This window comes from Chaetodon trifascialis, chromosome 6 (assembly GCF_039877785.1).
Source record: "Chaetodon trifascialis isolate fChaTrf1 chromosome 6, fChaTrf1.hap1, whole genome shotgun sequence".
NCBI lineage: Eukaryota > Metazoa > Chordata > Actinopteri > Chaetodontiformes > Chaetodontidae > Chaetodon > Chaetodon trifascialis.
Genome location: NC_092061.1, coordinates 3698375 through 3712113, shown reverse-complemented (window position 1 = coordinate 3712113; position 13739 = coordinate 3698375). Strand labels below are relative to the sequence as shown.

The following is a 13739-nucleotide window of genomic DNA, read 5'->3' as shown; positions in this document are numbered from 1 at the left end:
TTGATCTAAGCCTATCCACAGGCACCTATGTGTACCCCCCCAACCGCTCCACATCTGGCTGATGCATCCGTTTCCCTCCCACTCAGATCGCTGTCAGTATTGAACTGCCTACGTCACGACACCGTCCTCCGCAGTGACGTCACTCGGTGCTCAGGGGACTGATGCCATTTGATGCTTTGTTATTTTATGAGAAGTTTGTTGGGAAGTGGCCTACTCATCAAAATGCCCAAAGAAAGCGTTATTCCGAGGCTGTCATTAGTGTTTTCCCTCCCTAAGTTTTCTGAACGTACCAGCAGCATTATAATTGTAGCCTCGGGCTGAGTCCAGTGAACAGGTCACTGCTTTCTTTAAAATAACACAGTTTAGTAACAAGCAGCCTGATGAATAACTCTGTTCATGCTCCATGAGTCATGTAGGCTGCTTTCTGTCGATAAATCAGTTGTCTTTGGCAGCCTGCAAACATGTGACAAACCCAATAGCTTCAAAATGACTGAAATATACACCCTCAATATTGGTCAGAGTTGTACCTGTTGTTCTTTCTTATCTTTTTTTTTTTTTTTTTTAATTCTCTTCTATGGGTCTCTGTGAGCTATTTTATGTGTTTTTGTTGTTCCATTTAATCTGATTGGTTCTATTTAAGTCATAAAAACTGATTTCAGGGCCACATCAATTTCTGAATCTTGTGGTGTGAGGCAATAACTCTTTTAAAGAAGACACCACTCAACTTAGAAATTTTCATTTATAGTGGCTTAAACTAGTCATATATCCAGAATAACAACAGGCTGAAAACAGGAAATCTGGGAACACATATGCATATGATCTAGGAGTTACTCCATAATGAATGAAATGCTGATGGAGTGGTGGGTCACAAAGGTACAACGGAACGATAACAAAACTCAACACAATAAGTCTCTGGTTAATTGCACCTGTTGATTTAGTTCCCCCTAAAAGTAATGACTGTCCTATTGTTTTCTCATCACTTTCATCTAATCACTGATATACCATAGTGGACTTAACCCACCTTAAATAGAATCCATGCATGTTATGTTTACTACATTGAAAAGGTTGGTTTAGATATGTGGATTTGAACAAACAACAGATAGATCTTGAAGCTGCTCCAAAGACAATGAATAGTGAACAATTTGACAGCAGCCATGTTGATTTTATTGATAAACAGGCTTATCATTTCGATATAGGCCTACAGTATCTCAATCAAAATGTTAAAGAGTATGTACAAACAGTCACAGATATCATCAGTTCAAGTTTTGATGGACTGGATTTTTAAAATCTTGACTTCACAGTGTAGCTTTTTGTTTTGATTTTTTGGGTGGAATTCCCCTTTAAAAGGCATGACCGCGGCTCCTTTAAATCGCTGCCCATTACGTCATGAGATTAATGCGGAAGTATACTCGAAACTAACGCCTTAAGTTTTGTTTAGGACATACAATTTGACAGGTGTTACAGAGCTCCATTCTTGACTGAACGTTTTAGTTAGTGATAGCGAGATGAAGCTTCTTGAGCTTCAAGAAGCCAAATGGTTCACAAAAAGGTTCATTTCTCGAGGCTTCATGTGCACACAACCCCCCCCCCCCCCCCCCCCTGCTGGTCAAAGACCGTTAAACAGCCAGATATATTACAGATATTACATATTATTTTGTCAACGTTTGAATAACTCATGACAGGGGAACAATTGTTTTCAAACCGTTGCTGTGTTTTAACATGGTAAGGGGCGGTGGACGTGCTTGTGAACATGAAGAGGGCAGTGAATTTGATTGTGCAACTTAAGGACTTAATTCATTTTTATTCAAAAATAAGATACGGTCTGGGTCCAGACACATTCCCCTCATTATTTCCATGTAAAGCAATGGATGAGGTGTTGTTGTACCCCAATTCGTTAGCACACAAACACTCCACCTTGGATTAAAAGACAGTGAAAAATACAGTACACTGCACAACAACCATAAAACACATGTAACAATGTTATATGTACCTGTCCCTGTCAGGGTGCTGCTGTTCAGGTGTAAGCTGGGAGTCTCCCAGTACACCGCGGTCAGACCCGTAACCACCGTGATAGCACTGTGAGTTCCATTCAGTCACTGGTCAAGTTAACATTACCATTACCTTTACTCCTACAGCTGACAGACTAGTTTTATTTCACTGCAAAGTTTGCTAAATATAAGTGAAAAGCATAATTTAGCGCTTGGTGTCTCAGGACAGTTTGGTGGGCCATCCGGGCATCGTTGTCCAGTTTAACGCCCGAGGTGCTCCTGCCTCTCATGGCAGGCGACCGCAAGAGCTGCCGCCTGGCTGTCAAGAGGCAGCACAACGGCGGCAGCTAAAGACCCAGCAACTGCTGTAACCTGAAGCTGCGCTAAGCTAGTCACAGGAAGCAGAAACAATGTCGGAATCTGCGAGATGTTGCCTTCAAAATAAGGCGTGTCAGCGTTACACGATACGATCATGTCACTATCTTTTTCTGGGAACACTGAGACCTTAAAAGCAGTTTCAGTTTTATGTTTTTTTTGTTTTGTTTTTAAAGGCGGACACCACTATTATTTTAACACACATTGTCCTAAAACTTGGGCTGAGAAAATTTGCATAGATGCAAACATTTATTATAGTTGAAGTACTTTTATGCCATACGCAGAGGAATTACTGTAAGTGTACAAATAGTACAAGAAATATAAAATACATGTGCAAAGAAAAAGCACACAAGTCGAACAAAAACTAGTTGGCTCAGAAGTAAGATAGTGCAGTATCTTAAAAGTAAAAGTAGAATATAACATAAAATACCAAACAAAATAATGTGGTAGCCAGGTTAAGTGTCATAATGAAAAAAGTCGAACAGTTTTGTGGCCTGCGGGATGAAGCTGGTCCTGAGCACAGTGGTCCAGGACTGGATGCTGCGCTCTGCCGGACTGTGACTGGGGTGACATACAAGGTTTTTAACTGACAGGTGAAATGACGTCAATATTAAAAATGATAATTCAGTAATAATGACAGTTGAATTTTCATTCACTACACTTTTATCAATATAATTTATTTATTTTAAACGACACTTTCACCTTGTACCGCAGTGTTTGGCATCAGTGCTGAACTGTTAATCTTATTTTGAAAATTTGGCCGGAAATTTTATTTCCATCGTTCACAACTTGACACTTGTGTAACCGACTGTACGGAGCTTGCGCACTATGGCAGAGCAACGGCAGAGTTTACTATTTCAGGATGGACGTATTTGTACTTTCTCAACAGTTACGCAGTAAAGTTACATAAAACTGCTGTGTAGAAATACTTGAACTGCAGAAATAATTGAAAAGTCTCTGACTCAGCTGCTGTCAAATTCAGCCAGGAAGCAACGTGACTCAGGAAAAACAGTAGAAAACAGCTGTGCACCACCCCATGAAGCGTACTGACTGTTTTATCTGCGCATTATCCGGAGTCATACCAGTGATAGAGAAAACAATTGTACGAGCCATTCTTCATTTATGTTTTGTGCAGATACCTTATTTGGCCACAAGGGTGTAGCATTTTTCTGTTTAACCGGTAACCTCCCAGCAGCAGGTGAATGAAATAAGGTATAAATCAGAAAGAGTTTGATGGGGGGCAGCCAGTGTTTCTGAGCTTCAGAGTTTAAGAGCAAAGGCTGAAAAGGCAGCACTAATCCAACGCATGCCATGGAAATGGAAACTGGAAATGGAAACCCAATTAGCTGCTGCTACAGCTAAAACAGCCATACTGGCTTTGCATTAGTTATTAATACTAGTATTAGAATTAGTATGGATCTTTTATCATGGCATTTGAAAAGGGGATTGAAGGTAAAGTCATGAACCTCCACGACTGATTGTACTACCTCCAGCTGTACACCAGAGGGCAGCCGAGAGAACTGATCAGAAGCTGCGATCACATGCCAAATGATCAAGGCTATGAAAGTATTTATTAAAAGAGCACTTTGGCAATGAAATGAAGATTGGAGCAGCTGACATTAAGTTGGCCATCAGTTAAAGCAGAGGATGTTGCCTCTCTTCAAACATATTTGTTGTTTTTGAAAGGCACACTTAGAGGAAGTGGAAGTGATACGGGGATGATTGGCTGCCCTACAGTCAGCAGGATCTCCATTGATGAAATGGAACAGCTGTTGATCGCACAATACCATCAAGACTTTAATGAAAGGTCAAGTGAGGACACTTTAATGTCAAGGGAGGATTTAAGATTTCTGCAGATTAAGGTCACCTGTGATGGAACAGTCTGAATGGCACGGATCTTTGAGCTCTGAAAATTAAATGATAAAGGAAAAATTAAGAGCGTTAATCCTGCACGGAAACAGCAAAGACATGGATAAATATTAAATTAATATGTAATAAAGGTCACTCATGAACCACATTATAGCTTAACAACAGTTCAAATAGAAACCTTTCAAGGTCACTTTAGTCAACAGAATCCTACCTTTTTCTGAATGAGGACCAGAGGCCACATCCCACCAGCAACGTCCCCCAGGATGGGGCCAAGCTGCTGGCCACAGAAGGTAAAATAGACCCTGCCTTTAGGGCCCTGACCAGGGGGTGGAGGAGTGCCCTCTGAAAGCTCTCAGCCTCTTCCAGCCACATCGCCTGCATTTATACAAACATACAGTCACATTCTAAGTCATGACTCAAAGCTAACAGGTAACAACATATTTTAAAACGTGCTAACACGACATACAGCTTGAGTTACAGAAGCAAGATGTGCTGTTCTGAAAGAGCAGGCAGATAAGATCCAATGCTTTTAAGGAGTTCAGTACAAATCCATACCTCACACTGCTGGGTGGATTTCTAAGCTGACTGAATCAAACAAAAGAGACGGTAGATTGTACATGAAGAAAAACATAATTGTCTCCTGTCTCATCAGGAAGTAGCCACATCCAGCCTGACAGTCTTCCACTGCAGCAGACTGGAGCCATTATAACGCACTGCCCGACCATTACCGACACACACGGCACATTGACTCTACACGGCAGGGCATGAAGTACTTGCAGAGAGGTGAAAGACATCCATGATGACAGAATGGCCTTTCTGCGTCTTCTCACTGAGACTGGCTGGGGACCGGAGCCAGCACAGGTACGTTCCATCTGAGCATAGGTGCAGCGTGGTCATGCTGCTGCCCACAGGGAGTGATGGGCTGGCATGGGCACAATCTGGCACACCTGGAAATGGCACAGAACACCAAGGTCGTTACATTCGATTTGTGTATGACATTCCTGCATGTTGTATCCCACAACACTGTCAATGTAACTGAATACCAGCAGCGAGGTTGCCAAAGTTATTATTGATAACGTTATCACTGCAGATTATCATCAGGGCTGCCCACAGAGCACCGCTAGTGGCATTCAGCCTGGCAACGGTAACCACGTAACTGAAGCCTCGACTACTATCGATTTTTTTCGGGGGGTTTTTTTACGAGGAAAATGACCACTACACATTGAAACAACGTTAAAATAGACAATAAAGTGGTTTTCGTACATTTTAAAACTTCATTCATGGAGAAAATACCGGTCTTGCAAGGCATTCTGAGAAATCTGTCGTACCCCTCCGTTTGGAGTGTGCCTCGGAAAAATCTCCGTTTGGAGGGGTACATAGCCCTACCACTTCCCCCTACCCCTCCGTCATAATGGGAATTGGGACACCCCTACCCCTCCACGTGAACGCGCAAAACGGAGGGGTAGGGCCAAGGGGGAGGGCCAAGGGGCGAAATGGGATTCAGCCTTACAGTGTCACGTGTATCGAATGATTCAGCATCACAATGAAACCAGTGGAAGGAGACTGCATAGTACCTGGAGGGTGAAGAGGTCAACGACCTGGCACAGCTGATGAGGCCTGGCATCAAAAGAGGAAGGCCGGTGAAGAAGGCGACACTGCTGAACACCACCCAGCCAGGCTCCAACTCTTCATTTGGACAGTACACAAACCCCCTGCACTAAACACACACAGTGCATCTGTTTCAGCGGTCTGTGCTGTGTTCTGCTGAACACTTGATTTTTCTTTTCTCGATTGGCATTAAAATCACGATCCTTTCCACAAACTGACCGTATGTCCTACAGGAAAAGTGGTGTGGTGTTTGCATGCCACTGCTTCGAGCTGTGCTATTGGCCGTGTGTTATTGCTGTAGCGTGGCTCATACCGAGTCTCATCTCCCTACTGAAATGTTTGTTTTCTAAGCTGTTATTCGACTGATAGAATGGAGGAGACTGAGATGCTGCTCGCATTAAATTAGCTAACTTATAGGCCTAAACCTGGCACATATATCTTTCCTGCACAGAGTAAAAATGATCTGTGGGCTCTTTGAATTCTAAAAAGACATTGTGGAAGGAAATTGCCTTCTGCTTGCAAATTGGGTAATTTGCTACCATGGCGTGGAATTAAGATGCAGAACGCACGCCCTTTTAAAAATCAACTAAATCGATCAAGGGAGGATGTGATGGTGTACTGCAGATACTGGTTCAAACATGTACAGGAAATAACACCACTGTTGCATTGGGAAGTGTTTAGTGTTTCCCACTCTCTTTCTGCTCTCTGACTGCTGTGGATGAAGAAAGGCAGGAGGAAGGAGCGTCACATTACCTCAGTGTCCCACGTAAACCAGAGCCCAGCTAGCTGAGTCCTCCCCACAGGAGTTAGTGGCATACAGATAGAGCCTGTCTGTGGCTAGACAGCGACCTGGGTCAGTGTCTGCAAGACACGGGGACAGAAAGAATTCAATCTAAGGGTAATGACAGATAACGGGAATGAAAAGTCAGGGAGGTATCAACAGGGGAATGGACATGGAGAATTAGGATGCTGAGCAAGGTCAGACATCTGTTTACTTCACTTTATTTTTCATTACAACAATTGTGAAGCCTTCAGAGACTCAAACTGATCTGGTGTAAGGTTTGCTTCAGATGCAAATATGCAAACCTCTCTATGGATATAACCCCTGATCAGCTTTCATCACTCTACAAGGTGGTTTCAGCATAGGCTCTAATCTCTTTACTATACATATAAAGTAAAATCAGGCCAAAGGAGCCTTGTCCCAGCCAACGCACTCTCCCCCTCCATTCTGGATGGGATTTCACACACTCCATGCATTACAGACAAAGGGCATTATAAATAATCTAAAGGTGGATAAATAAATCAGAAAGCAGGGCAGTATTACGGTGGAAAGAATATAACATGCACAGCCCTCTGGATGTGTGTGAAGACATCATTCAGCACAAGCACACGAAAGAACTGCATCTCCTATTATTCAGATCTTTGGTTTCACAAATGCAGAGGCTGATCACACAAAGATTTTTACAAAGGGTTTTTAAAGGATGGAGAGCCTGGGCCTCCTTCCAGGAGCAGGAGTCTGAAGCAGTAAAGATACAGTGGTTAGTCATTGGGAGAGTCATTAATAACAGCAGGGTCCCTTCAGATTAACCGACACTCACCTGTACAGGCCATCTGACACAGGGAGCTGGCTCAGATCAGTCTGTTTCTGCAGCAGGTGACCTGTGTGGATGAAGGTCTCCAGAGATCCCCTGAAGAGAAGTTTGGCAGATTAGTCAGGAGGCCTCAGCATGAAACACAAGGAAAAGTTCATTTTAGCACTTCTGGAGCTGTAAATGAAACAATGCTTGGCCTGACTCATGGAGGGGTTCTGATGTAATGTGCTGGGAATTAAAACCAAATCTTTTCTGAATCTAAATAAAAGATTTTTTTTTCCATTTGAGTGCAGCTGAGAGATTATTTTACACTGTGACTCTACAGGGTGTAATGAGCAACCTACTAAAGTCTGTGCAGTGTTCATTTACTGCTGCGCCTCGTCCAAGACTGAACTACTGACTGAATACAGTCAAGTCATTCTATGTTCAGGGAGAAGATCTATGCAAGAAGAGGTCTGCTGAAGTGCCGTCCTGGCAGTCTCTGATACAAGAGAAGCACGGGTTGAAACTGCAGCTCTGGAAAACCTCTTCAAGAATACGATGATAATGATGACTATTGATTGACACTATTGATTGATAATTTTGATGTCTGTTCGTTTCTACAGTTAACCACCTGACATGTCACCATATGTGTATGTTAGCAAAGAAGTAACTAAAATCAAAGAACTTTGATTTGTGCATCAGCAGCATGTGACAGTTACTGGGACGCTGGAATAATCCAGGGAAATTGTGCCATGAGCTGTGCAGGAATGTATGTCTGACTCAGTGTTAACATGTTCCACGGGCGACACACAACACACACGAGTCACATCAGTGTCCCCCTCTCCACCTCACTCTGTAAACATGGCAGCCTTTTAGCTTACTTTCCCCTCCTACATAGTGACTTTACTAACCGACCCCATCACTGGTGCAGGGGGGTAAAGCTGATAGCTCTTTAATTAGGTCCCAGTGTCGGTGAAAAGGCATCGGGGCTAGATGGATCCTCACAACAAAGAGCTCTCAGCCTCAACAGAGGCTGAACAAAGGATGGAGAGTTCTGGCTTTGACAAGTCAAGATCAGCTGTCACCAGCAGACGCCAGAGTTCAGACACATATGCAGAAAAAAAGCTCATTCTGCAGGTGACAAATATAACAAACATCCAACCAATTACATTCAATTTCAGCTTAACTTCTTTTGGTATTGTGGGTTTTTTGCATGTGAGCAAAAGACAATGCAAAAGAGTCACCACGACCCCCCCCCCCGTCCATCACGGGAGCCCTCTGCTGCTGCCCCATGGATTTCACCAACTGTACAATAATGGCTGAAGCTACAGCAGGAGGCAAAACAACACGTTTCTTCTGTTCGAGCATCACACTCAAACAGTGTAAGTAGCTCGTGCTAACAGAGCACAGCAAGCTCCAACTGTGAATGCTAGCTCGAGTTCAGAGCATCAGAGCAGTGCGTTGACACTGAGCTGACAGAGAGCAGGAAGTCTGTTCATGCCCTTAAATTTAAAGATATATACAAATAACAGTCACCAGAAGTTCAGCTACTCCTTTATGTTATCGTGCAAACATGGCAGTGACACTGCTACAGTGTGTGCTGGATTGCGGTTTTGAGCACTGAATCAGGCATGATCGTTCCTGTGGCATGTACGCTGAGAGAGAGAGGACAGAAACTAATCAGCTGGTCAGTTATGTGCTTATTTTAGCTTTGGCTGCCTGACCTGCTTGTGAGGAGAGTTACTGACAAAGTAACTCAAGAGTACTTTCACTAAGATGCTTCTTTATCGTGTTATTCTCACTGCTTGTGCCTCTCAGTGACTTGTTCTTCGTACTGAAGTGTTTGGCCACTCTAAAAGCCATTTAGTGAATGTTGGTGGTTCAAACTGTGTCTACAGGAGCCAACAGAGGCATGAGTGGGACAGCAAGGACAGAGTGTATCATCTCACCTGGCACAGGCAAGTGCCACAAGAAGGATCTGCGTCTGAGCCTGCCCCCGCTGCCGGCCTGACTTGTGGGCAGCATCTTCCAGCCAGGAGCAGAGCAGCCTCTCCAGGCCATTGAGGCAGTCAGCGGGCTCTTTGCTGAGGCTGAGCGGCTGGCAGTCCTGGAGGCAGGCTAGCAGTACCTCTGCTGTGACCCTGCAGAGCGCCGGGTCACTGCGAGTCTGGGACTGCAAGAGGGAGAAGACCAGCAGCAGACCGACACAGAAGGTGAAGGGAGCCTGCTCGGGTTGCTGGAGCAGACCTTGTCTTTTGAGCAAGACCAAGGTCTCCTCATCAGCCCCTCCAGTTCCCTCTCGCTCCTGCTGCTCCTCCAGGGCCAGCTGCCGCTGCGCCCCCCACAGGCCACGTAGAGCATTGAGACGGTGCTCCAGCAGGCGTGCATATGCGTTGCTCTGATTCCCACAGACGGCGCACAGACGCTCAGCAAGCTCTACCGGGTTCTTCGTCTCACATGTTAGTATCTGTAAGACAGAAGTCGACAGCAGGGAAGCAAAGCGGGAAACAGACAAATTTACATTAAAGTGCAAACAGATGACTTTTCAACTTCCCTCTCCCCCCTGGCATTTCCAAGTGGTATTATTGTTGGCACCGCTGTTGCAAACACCACCAGATCGCTTTCTGTTTTCCTCAGTAACTACCAACACCTGACACACCACATTTGTTTCCACATTTCTGAGAAAAAACATGAACACCACTTAAAATGAAATAAGAGAGAAGACAAAGACAGAAGCATGTTCGCTGAAGAGGAAAAGCTACTTTTTCTGAGTCTTATATGGAGTAATAACACAGCTTGAATTTTTCTTCATACAAACAAGGAACTACAGCAGGGGTTGGTGTCGGGGTGGAGGGGGAGTAGAGGAAAACATTCAGTGAAAAAGTGTGAGTTTATTCATTCATTCAGTCTACAGTGGAGACATGAAAGCACAAAGAAATGATTTATATGTGCTGAGAAAAGCAAACTGGGTTGATATCATGTTATTTTATGTTTTTACAAAATGGAAAAAACATCTTAACATATTTTCTGTTAATTTTCTGTCATTCATTTTTAGCCATAGTCTGTCTTATACAGCAAGATGATGAAGAAACATTTCTAAACTGGGTCTTTACACAAAACTATGCGATGGGCTGGTCTCCTTTACAGCAGAGTTACAATCAACCGGTTCATCCACAGGGTGTATTACAATGCCAGCTAATATGCAGCCAGCATTCTCATTTAAAACTAAGCTAATAAGTTTGATCACACGTATGATTTATCGGTAGAACTTAGAGCATTTCCACAGAACGACTATGAATCATCTCCACAGATTAAAGCCTTGTGTCTACAGTTCCTTGGTCTATAGCATAATGGTCAGGGATAGCAACACACCAGGACAGCCTATCACAAGTGAAGCAATGTGCTTCATGTGCACTTAGGCAGCATTTCAGATATTGATTACACTCTGTGGCCCACGAATCATGGACTAGAAAAAAGCCCATTATGCCATTTAGCAGCCCCAATTTGTATTGATTCAATTTCAGAAACCCTGCTAATGTTACAGTAACACTCCTTAGCTGGATGCTGGGCCTTCTCCACCTTTCTCTGAAAAACACTGCTGCAAGTGGATAAAAATAGTCAGCACCACAACACCCACGAAAACAGCACTGACTCGCTCCTTAAAAGACGACAAAAGGGTTCACGCCACTTCTCCCATCATACAGCTGTGAGCCTGACTACTGTTATAACATCCTCTAAAACAAGCGCGTGCTGAGATATTAACAAATTAATATGAATTTCTACAGAATTTTAAACTGAACTTCACTTTATCTTTTAGCTTGCTATATGCTGTTGAACAAATAAATATATTTTCTAAATAACAACTATACTTTGTGCATATAAGTTATATGATCGTTTCCATCTGCATCACCATAAAGTCCCCAAAACTACACAACATAGCCACGTCCGGTCTCGAGATTTTACCTTCAAAATAAAAGCCTACTTTCTAGTCAAAACCATTTATCGCACTGTTACAATAAACGCTCCATAAGTACCCACTGTTTACCATCCAGCACCTGAGATAACACTGTTTCCCTGTGTTTAGAGGACAAAAATACAAGTCATAAAGCATTACATAATTTTTTATGATCGCTGTTGAGTATGCTACACCTGACAGTGGTGTAAGTACATCATCTTCAATTATCAAAAGTCTGTCGATTAAACAATTTAAACAAATATGGACGTTACAGTAAAAAGTCCTCCACACTGTCATTTGTAGACCCAAAGAAATGTTTACCGATTAGTGGAATTTGAGAAGTTGCCTGCACAGGAAAGCTGCTGCACTGGCATTACCTGTGAAATTGAGGTGAAGCAACTTGACACAGAAATGAAGCGTGTGCGCCACCTCATAGGAACACAGTTATTTGAATACAATTTTAGACAGCAAATAAAACATAACATCACTTGGACGTACCGTTAGAAGAAACACTGTGACTGCTTAACCTAATTTTCACCGCCGTTTGGTTTGAATGACCTAAATTTTGAAGGACATGATAGGAAGTGACAAGAAAACATTTGCTAGCTTGAACGTGGTCAATAACATGTAATGTTGGAGCAGGAAACTTGCGAACGTTAGCGCTGCCGTTATCGGTAAGGTCGGTGTGTCATCTCACAGTGAAAACACAATTTAAAATCAAAAGTAACAAAACAACACCCTTATGACAGCTGTGAGCGTGTGTTTCTATATATAAACTCTGTGTGTGTGAGATGGCTTTCACCCACCTCTTGCTCGGTGTCTCCCTGCTCCGACACCCCAATTTTACTGGGCAGTTCAGCCAGATCTGTGACCCGGATGAGGAGGAAAATGGTCTCCTCCTTCACCGAAAGCCACTGGGACGAATCTACAGCCCCAGACCCCATCGCAGTGATGCCAAAGGGGTCGACAATTAAAAAAAATAGTGGCAGAATGACAGAATCGCCCTAGCTAGCCTGCTAGCGAGCTACAATAACGTGACTGCCGTTGCCGTCGCCGTTTTGTCTGACGGTGGCGTTTGACAGGACAGACTGGAGAACTACGGTGCCAGCAAACAGAAGACAGCCGAGCGGTGAACAGACAGTAGTTGCAGGTCCTCTTCACATTACATGGGTGGTCGTGTCGTGGTAGCAGTGGCTGCTAGCTGTCTGGCTTCGTTAGCTGTAAGCGGAGCTAACTCACCGTACGCTATCGTTCTAACGTTACCGAGCAGAGTGGGCGCGATACCGTGACACGGCAGTCTTTTCAGGACGAGCACTGCATCCGCAGAGAGCTCATTTCACAGTTTAATACAGGGCACAGACAGCTCCGCTCACGGCCCAGCCGGTGTATCAGTAGCTGGTCAGGCGTCACTGTGACGCCATGTTTCCAAGGCCAACGAGCAGCTCCCAGCATGCACCGCGGCCCAGAGTAACAGCAGTCAAGAATAGGAGTTCATTCTAACAACACAACTTGCCGCTGTGATAATGAGGCGAGTGACGATCATCATGAGGTTCAGAGGTTATGTTGTACAGTTTTAGAACAAACATGAAGGTTAGGAGGAGGAGTCTGAATAGTCACCTGTGTTTTTACTGTATAACAGACCACAATGGAGACAAGTCCTGCACCTAATGTCATCTCTGACATGGAGATGTTCCTCTTCTTTAATGAGCCTTTAAGGTGCACATGAAAATCTAGTTTATCTTGGCCTAATTCCTACTCTACTTGACTATTCTTATCCTATATAACCACATGCAAGTAAAACAAGTGAAGAAAAACACTTAACAATTCTTTAACATCAGTTTTTATGGAATCACTGAGAACACAGATTTGGTTCCCTTATTTCCTCAAACCTGAACCCGGTGGCATTTTCAGGGAGGAATAGATCAAACGGTTGTCTCAACCAAGAGGAACTGATCTTGAATTTATTTCAAACAACCTAAAATTCCATTTCTCATACCTTGTAAATGAGAAGGCATGTCTGAAAAACACTGATGCAACACACTGTAAGAACTGGAGTTTATGAAATGAAAGGGCAGATGGAGAGCACATGGCAGTGCTGCAGTCCTCACAATTTTTTGTATTAGGGATGTATTACAAGCCCAGTAACATATATGATATAGATCACGCTACGCCAAAGTGTAACAAGCAAATGTTTGCTTCCAATAATGAATAAATATTCCTATAGTTGAATTCTTAAACCAAGAATTTGTTGAACATGTGTCAAAGGATTCTAATTAACGGCAGTCTGTGGGAAGTTTTGGAAGGCACTGTCCAATGATTTTTCCTTTCCTAATCAATATCCAGTGCAGATAATGGAATGCCACCCTGTGA

General features: G+C 43.5%; 2 protein-coding genes across 3 annotated transcripts in view; one reads left to right on the top strand and one right to left on the bottom strand.

Moving 5' to 3' along the window:
- Positions 1-13739, top strand: part of LOC139332218 (junction-mediating and -regulatory protein-like) — a 152670-nt gene that overhangs the window by 38680 nt on the left and 100251 nt on the right. The gene's annotated exons all lie outside the window — the stretch shown is intronic.
- On the bottom strand, positions 89-12823 carry LOC139332222 (uncharacterized). Of its 2 annotated transcripts, none has more exons than XM_070963973.1 (8): positions 12176-12823; positions 9364-9881; positions 7439-7528; positions 6594-6701; positions 5807-5949; positions 5010-5179; positions 4444-4607; positions 89-4269 (listed from the first exon to the last, which is right to left on the bottom strand). In XM_070963973.1, the coding sequence occupies exons 1-4, from the start codon at positions 12311-12313 to the stop codon at positions 6695-6697; spliced, it is 753 nt and encodes a 250-aa protein (XP_070820074.1). In that variant the 5' UTR covers positions 12314-12823; the 3' UTR covers positions 89-4269; positions 4444-4607; positions 5010-5179; positions 5807-5949; positions 6594-6694. The 2 variants fall into 2 exon arrangements, with proteins under 2 accessions (XP_070820074.1, XP_070820073.1); XM_070963972.1 differs by having other exon boundaries at positions 5006-5179; positions 12176-12395.